We start from the raw sequence: 16,336 nt of genomic DNA, 5'->3' as shown, positions 1-16,336 counted from the left end.
TTTTCCTTTTCCTATTTGCTGTGGCTTTCAGAACTATGTTCAGTTGAAGTGGTAAGACTGGGCACTCTTGTTTTGTTCCTAGCCTGAGAGGAATTGTTTTGGTTTCTTACTACTTATTATAACATTAACAGTGGGCTTATGATATACAGACTCTGCTAGGTTAGATTGTTTCTATATTCCATTTCTATAGGCTGCTGTGAAACACCTACATGAGTATTGGGAACTGAACTCAGGTTCTATGGGAGAGCAGCAAGTGCTCTTAATCCCTGAGTCATCGCTCTAGCCTCTAAAGGTGATAGAAGATGTTTTGTAAAAATTTAATAAACCAACTCTTGCTGTCCTTTAGAGAAATCATCTGACTAACTTCCAGAGTACCTGGGTTTGGGCAGAGCTAAAAGAGTCATGCCATGTGGCTGTGGATGGCTCAGCTTCCCAGCTGAGATGTAACTTAACTAATGTTAAAATAACAAGTGGAACATGATAGTAGGCCCCCAAAGATAGTCTATTGTAGAAGATGTGGGCTTGAGCACATGTGTGTGTGAACAATATAGAAGGAAGGGTTAACTCCAGAATGTTCAAGGGACTAGAAAAATCAGGTTTCTGCTTCACCCTAAGAAAGGAGAAGGAGTGGATGGGGGGGGATTGGTGGGGGGAGATTAGGAGGAGAGGAAAGAGGGAGGGGAAAATGTGAGCGGGCTGGGAAATTAAATTAATTAATTAAAAAGAGGACTTTCTGAAAGTCATAGCACAGCTACATCCCTTTGCCAATTCATTAATTCTGTCAGGTAAGCTATCTTTAACAGAATACTCCTTCAGAATATAAGAAAATAAAGATTAGTGCTATCTTAGATTTCTACTCAAATCTGAGTGAAGAAATCATAGCTAACTTGTTGGCATATGTTCTGTGTGTATCTTTAATCTCACTTATAGAGAGGGTGCAGCCTACACTTTGGGGGCCCTTCCACTAAAGAAACCAATTTGCACAAGTTGTACATGCAGTCAGCTTGTGCAAGTTATAGGAACTGATGACGGACAGAAAGGTTTCCCATTTCCACTCTTGCTTCTTTTTCTTTAGGAAATTATGTGATTTTTTTCCCCTTACCTATTGCCAAGCATATTTTTGACAGTCATTCTGTGACATATTATGTAGAAAATACCTTATAGTTTATCTTTTAACTTTTCAAGGTAATTTTTGTTATCTGCATTTTAAACTTCTAAGTTTAATATGCTAGAGTTTTGTCTACAGGCTAAGACTGGGTTTCTGATACCCATAATTATTCTTTTAAACAACATGATGCTGGAAACTCATAGCATTTCCTTTGATGGTTAGAGGATTTGAGGTTCGGATGTAGGGATGTCCTGATTTGTGCTCAGACTTGTTTGCTTGTCATCGGGATAGTTTTAAGACATAGTTTCGTGCAGTTACTCTGGTGCAGCCTGGAGGCTCTCCATGAGTGCCACCACTCCAAGTAGCAACTCACTGACTCAATCTGCCCTGTGTTGCCACCTTTCCATTGGACATATTTTCCTACACAAGTATTTTCTATAGGAGTCATGAGCAGCATTTGAAATATCACCAGGCCAACTCTGTTGTCCACATGCTCACTTCCTTGCCTCAGAAAATTCTAAATATTTGCACTTAGCTTGCTGAATGTATTTGGTCTCACTGCCCAAGAGACTTTAACCTGCTGAGGACTGAGATATGCACTGGTCACCAGCCAGTGGGAACTGAAAGCAAGCTCTCTGAGTAGACCATCTTCACTTAGACTAACAGAGGACACCTATCTCCTCCATCAGAGGTGGTATGAATAAAACATACATACCTACACAGCAAAGGTCTTTCAAAATATGAGCATGTATCTTTTTTTGCAAAATCCATTTTTCCCTTTCCATCTGATACTATACTACTCTCCTAACCTAACTGAGGGGGTCAAGAACCATGGTTGCCAAAAATGTGTTAATGAGATCTCTCTCTCTCTCTCTCTCTCTCTCTCTCTCTCTCTCTCTCGCTCGCTCGCTCGCTCGCTTTCGCTCTCTCGCGCGCGCGTGCGTGTGTGTGCGCGCTCGCATGTGTGTGTGTGTGTGTGTGTGTGTGTGTGTGTGTGTGTGTGTGTGTGTGTGTGTGTGTGTTTAGAGGGCAGGTGCCAATGCCAGGTGTCTTCCTCAATCACTCGGAACTTTATTTTGGAGACAAACTCTCTCAGTGAACCTGCAGCTTGCTGATTCAGCTAGGCTAGGCTGGTTTCCAAATCTCAGAGATCCTCCTTTCTCTAGCTTTCCTGCACTGGGGTGACAGCTGTGTGTCACTGTTCCTGGCTCTTTTATATGGCTGCTGAGGTTTGGACTCAGGTGCTCATGTTGGCTTGACAACCAGTTTACCAATGGACCCAGACCTCAGCTCTATTTTTGTGTTTTTCTTTGCTTGTAGGTTTGTAGATATTCTGGCCTCTGTCGAGTTTCAATTGAGACAGCACAGGGAAATACTCATTTTCCTTTCTAGATGGTAAATTTCTCTACCATAAGTGTGCTGTATTTTTGTTGTTTTAATTTTGTAACACTAACAGCCTTTTAAGTGAGCAAATGCTCACTATTTTCTTTGTAGAAAGTATTTGTTTTGTATAGACTCAGGCCTGTGGGATCAGAAATTATCCTCCTCGTTGCCAGGACTTAGTGCCTGGGAAATCAGCATCACTCCATACTTAGATTTAAGTAAAGGCGTGGAGTCTGAATAACTAAAATCTGCAAATGTTTTAGGATAATCTCTAGACTCCATTTAGATACCTCTTCCCTTTTACTTAAGCCGTGTAGGAAACCCCAGCACATGTGTTCCAGTATTGATGGCGCTGGCTTGAAACAACTCAGGTTGCCATTGCTAAAGTTCAGGGTGCAATAAGTCATGAGCCTTGGAAATGAATGCTCTTATTTATCACCCTTAAAGTAAATGTGTTGTGCTTCAATCTTCTGAGATACTTACCAATGACTGACTCACACGCTCGCTCAGTGATTATTAGTAATAGCACTAATAAATTCCTGTTGATCGAACAACTGTATGTACCAAGCAATATACTAGGTATTTTATAAATATTATTTTACCATCATTTATAGCCATCTTGAGAAAAGCCCATGTTCTACTCTTTTCCAAAGAAGCCTGGAATCTGGAGTCTGAGATTTATTTCATATATGAAGTCCCTTATATTATAGTCATGTCAAATTTAATTTCCCTTTGCTATATTCCAACGTATATGTACAATTTGGAGAATGCATAACAGAAACACCTTTCCTCACAAAATTTGCATTCTGGTCAGAAGAGTCGTCAATCAACACAAGCCAAGGGGTATTACATGGTAATGGGAAAAACGCACAACTGTTAGGGAAAATCTGCCAACTTATGTATTGATGACTAATGAAGCAGCAGAGGAATGCTAACCCGAGATGGGTGTGTGTGTGTGTGTGTGTGTGTGTGTGTGTGTGTGTGTGTGTGTGTGTGTAGGAGGACCAGTGAAGCATTAGTTCAATATCAAGGTTAGAGAGTATCTCAAGGAAAGACTGCACAACCAGTTCAGTATGGGCTGGAATATTCCTTGACCATTTGGAAACCTGTAGGGCACTAAGCACTTGGACAGAAATGTATTTAGGTGGTGAAGGGGGCAGAAGTTAGTCTTTGGGGGCACCGCAGAATGTGTGTAATACTGAAAAGAAAAGCCAGTGGGGACATCGTTGTAATCAGCTACTATTTCCTAAATGAGGAGTTCGGGGGAGAGTGAGCGATTTGGCTTTACTATGTATTTTATTTCTGATGAGAAAGTATAGAGAGAGTACATTTAAAGATCATTGTAAAAGACCTGGTCTAGGAAGGGGAAATTCTTATGTAAAATAAGGCAGGAAAAATACCCAGGACCTTTTAGTCATTAGGAGTGTTCACTTTCTCAGTCCCAAGACCAGGTGTGATAAGTAAAGAAAATATATATGTCAGCTCAGTAGTGGGTAGGGATGACATGCTCTGGGGATGCTCTGGGACATTTAAGACAAGTGCATTAGTTATGCTGAACTGTCGTAACACAAGACCTCACAGAAACAGTGTAAGGGGCAAAAGCTTTTAGTGCATTATGTCACAGGAGACATAGTAGAGCAGCAAGGAGCACAGCGGTGGAGGATGTCATATTATTACAGACCAGGAAACAGAGAACCAGGGACAGGAAGTAACCAAGTATAAAACAAACTCCAGGATTCTATACCCAGCAACCTGCCTCCTCTAGATGGGCTCTACATACTCAACTAACACAGGCACCTGAGAATTAAGCTTTCCAATGACTAACCTGTGATGAATACTTCAAACTATATCAGCAAGGGTGGGCAATGCCCTGACCCTTGCCTACAAAAGCTTACAAAGGGCCGAGTGGAGCAGTGGCCATGGTGTCCAACAACATCAACTGTGTTTATGTCATTGCAACTTTAATATATGACAGAAACACTGTAAGTGGGGAATGGTTTGCTCTGGATCATGGTGTCAGGGGGTTCATCATAATGGATAAGGCATGTCAGGAAGCTTTGTTGCTTGAAATAGGTTAAAGAAATGGGAAGACACCAAACCCTGCACTGATCCCTCAAATTCCTGTCATTGAAGTGGGAGCACAGTGAGTGTGTGTTGTCATACACTCAGGTGTTCCAAAGACTGTGACATCTTCTTGGGGCTAAGGCAGGAAGTCCTGGAGTTCAGAACAGGAATGGTCCCAGAGAGCAGAGAATGGGTAGTAAAAACTCTTCCACCCCATGCCCACTATGTCCAATAGAAAATTAATGGTTTGGCTCAGCCAAGGGCAGGGCTGAGTAAAGTGACCTCAGAATCTAGATCACACACTATGTCAGGTTCTTGAGATATGTAGACTGACAAGAAAGCCTGAGGGCATCAATAAATCAGAGAGATGATATCTGACCCTAGAGTAACTCCAAAGTCTACATTCAGAGCAACTACCTAGCAAATCTGTGGCATTTGGTACCTCTGTGCAAGTATTGCGAATAAATTCTGTAGACTCCTCCAGTGTCTGAAGGTCAAGGGGCTCAGAGCACCTTGTAATTTAGAAAGACAACATGAAAAGTTGAGAAGGTGAAGCTACACGTGCAGGCCTGGAGCAGCAAGGCTAAACAGCCTTGGCTTGAAAATACCTTGTTTATTTTAATGAGGGGCAATATTCAGTAATGGCAGCAGGTAGGAACACCTGTAATAATTGATGCCCAGCACTTTCTGCATCTCTTTTGACTGTGGCCAAATGCATTGGTCTTGTCCCCAGGCCTTCAAGTTCCCCAAAGCTCATAAGGGATTTATGCCCAGCTAACTGATAATCTCTAGGACCCTGTTCACTGCCATGCCTGGCATGCATTATGTTTAACTTATATTTATACTTTATGTAATGCTGTTTCTTTTAATCATCCTTTCTGCACCCTGGACACTGTACACCGGAGCTGGGTATGTGCACTAATTCTCGAGCGGGAGGGGCAGCAGAGGAAATCTGAAGCGCTGCGGGGAGTCCAGGTGAAGGCACTGATGGGCAACTCATCCAAGGCTTAGGTTGAGCAGGACTATGCTCTGCCACTCTAGGAAACCTGTTGGGTGCTGATATTCTTCTGGGCAATTCAAGCTTGCTCAGACCCTGGAGCTGAGACTGTACTGCCTGCCTCTGTAGAAGACAAAAGCAAAGTAGCCACCCGATCCTGATCCTGCCCGTTCAGCAGTGGCTGAGGGGACTCCAACCGTTTGTGTAACAACCCATGATTCTGTGCTGTATTCTGTGACCTAGGACAAAGTCACCACAAGCTAGAGAGCCGTGCTGTGCTCCTGAGAACACTCACCGTCAGGCAGGGACACTGCGGCACTGACAAACGTTTGATTAGCTGCGGTTGCAGCTAAACTTAGTTCTCCTTGGCAAGCATATGGCTGTGGCAGATGGTCCGGGAAGGCCCAAATCACATAAGCAGGCTCTTTGTTTCACATTTTGCTGAGTTTCCTGATGATTTATTAAGGGGAATGTGTCTACGTGTGTGTGTGTGTGTGTGTGTGTGTGTGTGTGAATGCATGCGGGCGTGTGCGCATTCACACATATGCTTTTGTGCCTGCGCGTGTATTCAGGATTAGAATGCGGAATTGTAGTTATGCCCTTCTCAGACAGTCCCATGCTATGGTTTTAGGCATAGTTCATGTCTATGCTATTGTGTGCAAGGGACCATGTATTGATGTGGACTGTAGGTCAGTATGACAACTTAGCCGGAAACAGAGACTGCATCAGCAAGCTAGCTGCTCCATTTGACATCTAGCTCAGGAGGATATGATAAAACACAATGGGAGGGGATGTCTTGGACATAATAACCTTATGCTTTACCTTTGGCATAAAGGTCAAGAGCATAAAACAACATACTCATTCAGAAAGAGGTGGGGCTACAATTGCTGCCTCATAAATAAAAATGTATGAACTCTTGGAGGCAGCTCAGATTCCCCAGAGAAGAGAGTACAGTTTATGAAGTAGAAATAAATGGGTCAAAGAACTATAGTTTGGCACACTGAGGCAAGAGGTTGTTGAAGAAGTCAAGGAGGTCTGGAGAAGTCAAGAGTGACAGGAAAGAGGTGGCGTGAACTTAGATACTTCCATTTGAGAATGATGGAAGGTGTGAACTGACTGTGGTGGTGGAGAGATCAAATATTGCTAGTGCTGCTTTTGCCTGTGAAGGAACGAAGGATGAGAGATTTAAAAGTTTTCTCTATAGTCCTTCAGGTGTAATCACAGAGCTTTTGTATGTACCAGCCAAGTAATGCCCACTGTGCATCTAGTCTTCTTCCTTTTCAATGTAAAACACAACTGAAGATCTCTACCCTCTACCCCCTTTCTCCCATGAGACTTCTATTGGTAAAATCCTGTAGTTGATCTTGTTATAGCCACATCTGTTGCCATTTTTCATCTAATAGTATGTCTGTTCACCACTTTGGCTACCCATCATTTGTTAGACCCCACATCAAGCACTTTCAAAGACCCACCCTGAGATGGTGGTGCTCTCCCAGTCCCAGCTCACAGTTGAGAAAACTGAGGTTCAGACTGGAAGATGCTTTGTGTATGAGTACACACTATATAGATTCCAATGCTAAGAGCAAACCCACATTTTTCAACTCAAATCTGCCTTTTGTTCTTAAGAAAAAGAAAAAACAAAAAACATAGGTATAGACTGTTCACTGGACTTGGTTACTGAAATGCAAATTGAAGTACTTGAGATTGCTCAGCAGTGGGGACTAATCTGGAGGAAGGCCCAGCTGGTGGGCTGTTGGAGGACTAGAGTGTGCTGCAGGCTTCATGCTAGGCTTTTGCCTTTGTGAGTATAGAGCAGCTCAAATTATTGACCAATAAAGAGTTATCAAGTGCTGGACTGACTGGGCTCAATCTAATAGGCAGGTCATTGTGGCTTATAATTAAGTAATTAAACCCACTCAGTGTTGATAGGAGAACACTCCCTAGCAAATTGCAGCAACAGCTCTTGCTTATTGCCAGACATTTAAATGGTGTTTTAATTTGGCTCTTGAGTTTAGTTGCCCTCTTGTAAGTATGAATTTGTGCCAGATATAGAACCTGCTTTCTAACTTGAGTTTTCTTGCAGAGTAAGTTACGGGTGAGAAATCCTCAACATTAGAACTATGATACTGACAAGAATCCCACTAATGTGGGATGGCTTTGCCAAGTTGTCCTCCTCCAGTCTTGTTCTCATTAGTATCTGATGGAGTTATTGACTGAGCATGTGTAGAGTTGAGTGACTCTAGTACCCAGAGCCTACTCATCCATGATTCTAGAACTTTGATAAAACAAAATTGGTGAAAAAGATCAACATAAGTGAAATGTGAGAGAAAAAAGTTAGAAATCATCATACAGAATGTTGGAGAGTATCCCCTTCCATTATATTCTCACCATCAAGAAAATAAAATCTAACATATTATCAATATGGTTAGGTAGCTGAATAGTAAATGATCAGGTAAATGTCAAGAAATAGAAGAATTTGAAACAACAACAACAAAAGAACACAATCTGGAGCATGTTGGCTTTTGTTCAGTTTGACATTGAGTATATAACAAACTATATGTTCACAAGTTTCCTCATGAATAAAATGAAAGCTTATATAAACAAGGTGATACATGTAAAGCATGCAAAAAATCTGGAATATGGATGTCCAATCCAAAGCTAGCTCCTAGCAATGTTCTAGAACCTGCAAACATCCAGTCATAAACAGGAAGACTATCATGGGAGTGCCCACCCATCAAACTGAGCTAATGGAAGTCATTGTCTTCCATGATGCAACCAGTGATGAGTCACTCATGTGCCGTGGACAGGATCACACCCATGTCCATACAGGTCAGCCCCGTTTGTCACCAAGCAAAACCTATAAGACATAAGAGTGGGATGGAGACTTGGTGGGAGGAGGGAGAGGAGTTGATAGCAGTGGTAGGAGGAGAAAAGAGGGATGAATGTAGTCAGAAAGTATCATTTATGAAACTGTCAAATTATAAATTATAAAAAAAGAAATGATTGCTGAGAGCGCTGTGTATATCAAGCAAGTACTGTGCCATCATAAAAGAAAGAAGAAGGAAGGAAGACAGACTTTGTGGAAAAAAATTAAATTTGTCTCCTATTTATAACACATTATAGAAATGGTTTTGTAAACCTTATAGTTAGTAAAAATATCTACTTTCCAACTCAATTTAGTGTTCATAAAGTATCACCTTAACAGTTTTCAATTACCCTTTGTAAGATGTTTCAAATAATGCAACATCACAGACAATGATGCATTCTTTAGGGGGAAAAGGTCGACTGGGTTGAATCAAAGATCTCATTCCTTAATCAACAGACAGTTGTGTAAAACAGACACACACCACAAGGGACCCTACAATGTTGTTCGTTGCGGAATCCCAGTTTTCTGCTTAGATCTGGTGTTTATGGGTCAGTAGTATCTGTTTAAAGCATGCATGAATGGATCTAGTTTATTAAAAGTCATGAAATATATTAATCTGGGTTCTGTGAGAGTCATAAACTTATACCCACACCTATAAATGCAAAAATAATCAGTATCCATCCCATCTACAGTCGAGTACTTTAAATAGAAAACAACAAAAAATACCCAATAGTCATTGGAATTGCAGTAAAAAATGACGTTTTATTGATGTGTCACCAATGAGATGTGCTTCACAGATTGGAAACACCTACAGAATTACATTGCTTCAGTATTGCAGATGAATGCTTGTTATGAACTCCTCGTTAGCAGAAATGCTTTTCCCCATCTCCAGTTGTCCAGAAAGCCCTGGGTTTATCCTGGCTCCCTTTCCAGATTCTGGATCTGATCAGCTCCTCACTGCTGTGCATTAGGTTGGCAGCTAAATCTACAGAAGTGAGGATCCTTAGAGCTCATGAAGATCTTCATGACTTAGTGATGAGCTCCTTGCTGGTCCAAGCATCTGTTTAGATCTCTGGAGACGCTGTTGTAAGCTCCTAGTTTATAACTCTGTAGATAGACTGTGCTTTGAATGTTTGTCATCTCCAAAACTGGCAATAAACCTTAGTTATCATGATGGTGTTGTGAAGTAGGACTTAGAAGGTAAGAGCTAAGACTATACCTGAGGGTATGATAGTTACCACCACAAAAGGGCAAGTTATTGTCACTTTTGTCATGGGAATAATACAGCAAGGAGGTCTTTGCCAGAGAGAGACCCCTTGACTCTCCAGAACTCTGGAGCCAACAAATTCCTACTCACTAGTAACTGCCCAGTATGTGGTAATATGTAATCATAGCACCAAACACATTGAAACATCTTCACATATTCAGCTGTGGATCAACAGAGTTCAACCTTCCTGTCACACTGAAACAAGTCATAGTGCAGGAAAACCAGTCTTACCTAGGAGGGCCTGAACCTCACAGTGTTGAGAGTTCTCACTTTGGCCTTTGCTTTCTTCACTTACCTTTATTTTTGAGGACCAAGTTGCCCCTCTGTTCCAAAGAGTATGTAGATATCTCTTTGGATAGGAAAATTTGTCTTTTCTGATGATCCCCTCCCCCACAAATTTCACACACATAGAAAGAAAAATAAGGAAAAAACCAACCAACCAACCAAACAAACAAACAACAAAACCTCCTTGTTCCTCAGGAGTTCCTGTTTCCCACCCAGGTTAATGCTACTTTAATGAGTGAATGGACAACCATAACATTTACACCAATCAAGTGTATGCCCCAGTCCCACCAGCCAGCAACATGTGAATCACATTTTGAATTTATTTTTCAACATGACTTTGCTTTGCTTCTTCCTTGAATTGTTTGAAGAAAAGTAATCATTTGGTTTCAAAGCAGCTTTCTATCTTTCCTAGAAGCAGGCAGAAAATGAACAGTGTACAGTCATCTTTAAGCTTACCTTCATCCTACTTGGAAATCTGAGTTTTGAGAATTTTACCATTAAAAACTTTCTTCTTTATTCACCATTTCCTGGAAACTAGGAAGGACAGTCTCTTGCATTATTTGAGCTCAGATTTATTTATCTGCCCAAGGCCAGGCATCCAGAAAAATAGTGGGAATGATTGTAGAAATAACTAAATAAGACCCTCAGTAAGAGAAGTCTTTCTTCTGAAATCCAGGTGGTCATGGGGGGGACTCACACTCAGATGGGGCTTTTCCAATGTGCTTTTTAATGGTGGTGGGGAGCACTCTCTCACAGGGTGTGGGTTGAGTTAAAAAAAAAAACTCAGATGTGGATTCCCAATATTTTATCTGGTCCATGTCAGTGATCAGTGAGGGTGCTGTTGGCATTGGGTTCTGTAGGAAGATTGGCAGTTCCAGCTTGTTATCTATGCTCACAGAGCCTGTGGGGTGTGTGTGTGTGTGTGTGTGTGTGTGTGTGTGTGTGTGTGTGTGTGTGTGTGTGTCTGTGTCTGTGTCTGTGTCTGTGTCTGTGTCTATCTGTCTGTCTCAGCAGAGGAAGATCATCAACTGAATTTTAAACATTAAGAGGTCTGTAGATATGATAAGTATTCATCTGACTCATTTTAGGGGGAAAGAGAAATATCAAGATATAAAATTTTGTTCTTTTGCTCTTTGCCCTGAATCTAGAGGCAGCTGTTGAGATGTATTTTGTGTACAGTGGGAACCTCTGTACTTTTCTCTACCCTGTTCACTTTCCCCTCGGCCACCTTCTTTCCCCCACTCTCTTTTTCCTCTTCCAATCCTTCCTTTCTCCTTTCATCTTATTAATTAAAGCCCGTACCCTCCTCATACACGATGCTATTCCTGACATGGAGAAGCAAACATATTTGAGAAGACTTGAGTGTACATCCTCTTATAGACCTCTCAGAGTAGGCTCCATGTGTGATGAAATATCGGTTTTCATTAATACATCCAAAGGATAAGAGAGGACCACTCTTCAACATGTGCATTAGTTTTTTCTCTTTGTTCATTTGGTGGTATCATGGATTGAACCCTTACACAGACCAGTAACTTTTCTACACCTCTGACAATTCTCTAGTCCCTTTTGAATTTTTGCTTTGAGATAGCATTGAACGAAGTTACCCAGACTGGTCTTGAACTTGTTCTATAGTTCAGGGAGGCATATAACTGTCCTACTTCTGCCTCCTGAGTAGCTGGGATTATAGACCTTTATCACCTGTTCTGGCCACTGTGCACTATGAAGGATACAGACCATATATTTTTCCCATTTCTGAGTTCTTTGTGCCTGTTCATAAGAGGAAGAAGAGGCACAGATGATGTGAATTGGTCCCTCTAGTCTAATGGGGAAACCTGCACAAAGAGAGCACAGCATCCATGGTAAACTATTTTAGTAAGTAGCTTTGCTGAGAAGAAAATGTGTTCCCTTTAGGATGTCAAGAAGAGCGAGAAAGGTTGGGATATCTACACATGGACTGCCCTCACTGAAGGAGAGGGAATCCCAATGGGGCTACACAGGCAGGCAAAATTTCAGTGATGTTCACCACCAGAGAGAGTGTCTTGTGATTAGTGTACATTCCGTTATGAATAAAAATACAATCCTTTGTTTGGTGATGATGGAAAATGACACAGAGTCCCATACAACCTGCTAAGTGCCCTGTCTTGGGATGAGCAGGGTATTGTGGGGATTTGGGCTCTTCAGTGATGGCAAATGGTACCCTGTGACCTAGTCTGCCAATCTGATCTAAATCAGAGGACATGTGTCCTTAGGGACCTACCTAATTTCATGGCATTCACCAGAAACTACCGAGAAAGCCAGTTCTCAGCACAGCTAAAATGTCTTGTATACTGCAGACCCTGTACTTGCTAGGTCATAGGATCCTGGTCTGTTGGATTTTCTTTATATCCATGATACTTCCACTTGATCAGTGTGGATATGCCCATTTCATTTTTCACAAGAAAAGCTGCTGTTATAAGAGATGATGTCACCTTCCCCAAAAGGAAACAGATTGTGCTTCTTTGCCGGCTGTCCCTCCTGGCAGCAGACAGTTCATGCCGCTCTGACCTTCAGAGTATTTACTCCATCTATCCTCTTCCACATTGTTGGTCTGACTTATAGATCAACCAGACTCTGACAAGGGAAGGAAGAAGAAAAGGGGGCAGTGCGGGCAATAAAAACAGAGCAATCTGTACACAGAGGAGATTCTATTTAAAAGCCATGTCAACTTGAATCCAACAGGTCTCCATGGAGCTAGATTAGGACTGTGATTTTATTTCCTTGTGATGATGTACAAATTAGAGCAGACAGGTCTTAGTAGCCCTGCAGGCAACATGGGGTCTAGCATGGTTTCTGCTTCCTAGCTACAGAAGTGTGTGCTTGGATGCTACTGTGCATTGAAATGGTATGCCAATGCTCTCGGTTCTTATTTCGTAGGGACTCAGATACCGCAAGTGGTTTTTATTTGCCATGTGATCATATTTCTTTCTTTTTGTAAGCTCTTTTTTTTTCAATCAAGCTTGTATTGGTTGCTTTTCCTTTGCTATGATAAAACATCACCATCAAGACAACTTACAGAAGAATGAATATATTTTGGCTTACAGTCTCAGCAGGTTAGATTCCTCATAATGATGGGGACAGCATGGCAGCAGCAAGCATCAGGCATGGTAGCTGGAATAGGAATCTAAGAGCTCATACCATTAACCACAACTTCAAAGTAAAGAGAGAGAGAAAAAACTGAATGTAGGTGAGGGTTTTTACTTGCAAAGATTGATTCCAGTGACATATTTCCTCCAGCTGGGCCATGCATTCTAAATCCCCCCCCCCCACACACAGTGCCACTAACTGGGTCACATGTCCAAAAGCCAGAGCCTTTGGGTAACAATTCTCATTCAATCTCAAAGTTCTTGGTGGTCCATTTTTACAACTGTTGGATAGCCAGGCTGAGAGACACTTGTCATCATTCCTACCAGGCCATTTACAACCTTGTCACCTCCCAAGGACCACTATCTTCAAGTGGTATCACATGAAGTTTATGGTTTAACTTGTGAATTTGGGGTAAACACAAACATCCAATTGCCAATAAAGAAATACTAAAGCACTGTCCTCTAGTTTTAGGGCATTAGTCTATAGCATACTTATCCTAGAATTTTTCTTGGGGATTAAGAAAAGCACATTTAACGTGCTTTGGAAGCTACTAAGTATGTATTATAGATATTGTTATGAATAAGTAATCATTGCCTTGCATAAACTTTAACATTATTTATCTTTAAATAATTACATGCTTTTTCACTCTAAAATGTGTGTGGTAGTATTTATAGGCATGTACCTATTTCATACACATGAAGACCCTGGAAAATGGATGCAGTTAGATCTCTTAATGTTATTGTCTACTTGAATGAAACTTGGCATTGAAATGTTGTTTAGTGGTTATGAAATAGAACACACTGAAGTTCTAACATAACATGGTTCATTAGAGTACTTCTCAGCAGTACAATTAGAATGTGATATTTGCCTAAAATTCTAGACAGAACATTCATCAGACCACACATGATATAGCAGCATTTGCAGGGGGGATGGATGCTATGAGCACTAGGAAGTCTTTGTAGAAAGAAGGCTGCCTTCTCTAGTTTATTCATCATACTCTTTGTTTCCTGGATGGTGGTGAAAAGACTCATAGTATTGACATGTGATCAGGTGAGGAATTTTGCAGGTACTAACTTCCAGATAGGAATACTGCTCACAGCAAGAATGATTTTGCTAAAGTCATGTGGCTTATAAGACATTGAACAAGGTTCTCTTGAGAGACCGTCTACTCCAGTGAACAAAACCATTCCCATGGTAGGTGCTCATTCATTTGTGATCTTAAGCTTTGGAAACTGTAATTCAGGTTGGAATCACCGTATTCCCCAAGACCAGAAAGACACCTGATAGGACTGTATTTTCAGGATTGTTCCAAAGTTCATGGCCTCCTACTGATTTCCTTCCTGTTTGCAGAAAGCAGCAGCCTGCATTCAGCCTGTGTCCATGAGAGTGCTGTGCATAGTCGAATCTTCCAGATCTTATACAGGAATGAAGAAGTTCCCATAAATGATGCCATGCTCTTCCGGACTCACTTGCTCTTAGATGGTGAGAGGGTAAGTCTTGCTCTCCTGCCAGACACAGAGGTTGTCTTTCCTGACTAACTATTCCCTCTCGTTGTTGGATTCAGGGTGAATGAAGGAGAAACTACTAATTGATTCTGAGATCTGGTAAGAATTTATGGTTCAGATATTCACCTGCTTCGGATGTATTTTTCTTCTTCATTCTCCCACCTGCTCATTCCATGAAACCATAGTCACGACAGTCACTCCTCACTTGCTTGAGTGTACCTCTCTTCTCAGGCTTACTGTCCACGAATGTATGGTGTAATTATCTGTTCTTTTTAAGCTCTGGGTTAGGTCATTGGAGAAGACATAGAAGTGAAGAAGGTTTCAAGGCCCCTTGTCTTCAAGGGCCTGGTAGCTCAGTTAGTGAGCAACAAGCACATTATAGAAGAGAAGATTCAGTCTCTGCTGTGAGGCCATGGATGAGAACCAGAACCGATTACGAAGAGAACTAACTAGAAGCCAAGGAATCTGATGGGATGTTTTAAAATAAATACAGACAAGGAGTGGCTGTGGAGGCCCTGTGGATATTTTATTCATATATGCTGTAGTGACATAGAAGATTTGGGCAGACTTAAAAATATATAGACTAATAAGAGGGAGGAACAGTAGAATGAGCCAGAGAAGATAACAAACACAGAGCATGTCAATGGCAAAGCCACATGACAGTCAAAGGTAGCCTAGAGAGCAGAGTTCAGTTATACCCAGGAGATGGAGGACTCCATGTAGATAAGGCAGTCTGTAGAAATGAGCTATAAGAGTGGGCCTTGCCTCTCTGGGCCCTACAATTCTTCCTCCTCACTTCAGCAGAATTCTCCAAGCTTGGGTAATGTTTGGCTGTGGGTCTCTACATATGTTTCCATCAGTTGCTGAATGAAGGCTCTCTGATAACAATTGGAGCAGTCATCAATCTGATCACAGGGGATGGCCAGTTTAGGTTATGTATCTACTATTGCTAGGAGTCTTAGCTGGGTTCATCCTTGTAGATTTGTGCGAATTTCCCTTGCATCAGATTTCTACCTGACCCTGAAATGCCTTCCTTCCAGTCATCTCTTTCAGTACTCTTCCTTTCCATTGACCCCCTCAACCCAATTCTCAAGTTCCCATCCCCACCTGCCCCCAGTCCACTTGAGATCTCTTCTATTTCCCCTTCCCAGGAGATCCATGTATCTCCCCTTGGGAACTCCTTGTTCCCTAGTCTCTCTGGGTCTACGGATTCTGGCATGGTTATCCTTCACTTTACAGCTAATATCCACTTATGAGTACATGTCATGTTTGTCTTTCTCAGTCTGGGTTACCTCATTCTGGATGATTTTAACCTAGTTCATTCATTTACCTTCAAATTTCCTGATGTCATTTTTTAACAGCTGAGTAATACTCCATTGTGTAAATGTACTGCATTTTTTGATCCATTCTTCCATTGGAGGGTATCTAGGTAGTTTCCAGGTCCCAGCTATTATGAATAAAGTTGCTATGAACATAGTTGAACAAGGACATCACAAGAAAACCCACAAAAACAACTAACCTGTCTTATAGGAACTCACAGAATCTAATTAAACAACCAGGGAGCCTGGATATGAACAGCCTAGACCCTCTACATATATGTGATAGTTGTGTAGCTTGGTTTTTGTGGAACTCCTAACAGTGGGAGTAGGGGCTGTCCCTAATGCTTTGGCTGGCTCTTGGGAACCTATTCCTCATACTGGGTTGCCTTGTCCAGCTTTAATACAAGGGGAGATGCATA

The 16,336-nt window shown here is 41.6% G+C and overlaps 1 protein-coding gene across 3 annotated transcripts in view; it reads left to right on the top strand.

Moving 5' to 3' along the window:
• Fam135b (family with sequence similarity 135 member B) overlaps positions 1-16,336 on the top strand; it is a 285,796-nt gene that overhangs the window by 174,178 nt on the left and 95,282 nt on the right. For all 3 annotated transcript variants that reach the window (XM_052747946.1, XM_052747947.1, XM_052747948.1), the window contains exon 4: positions 14,444-14,583. In XM_052747946.1, coding sequence (XP_052603906.1) covers positions 14,444-14,583 — 140 coding nt within the window. The remainder of the gene's footprint in view (positions 1-14,443; positions 14,584-16,336) is intronic.

The sequence above is a fragment of the Peromyscus californicus genome, unplaced genomic scaffold (genome assembly GCF_007827085.1).
Source record: "Peromyscus californicus insignis strain IS unplaced genomic scaffold, ASM782708v3 Scaffold_20__1_contigs__length_68692818, whole genome shotgun sequence".
Taxonomy (NCBI): domain Eukaryota; kingdom Metazoa; phylum Chordata; class Mammalia; order Rodentia; family Cricetidae; genus Peromyscus; species Peromyscus californicus.
This window is presented reverse-complemented; position numbering and strand designations above follow the sequence as displayed.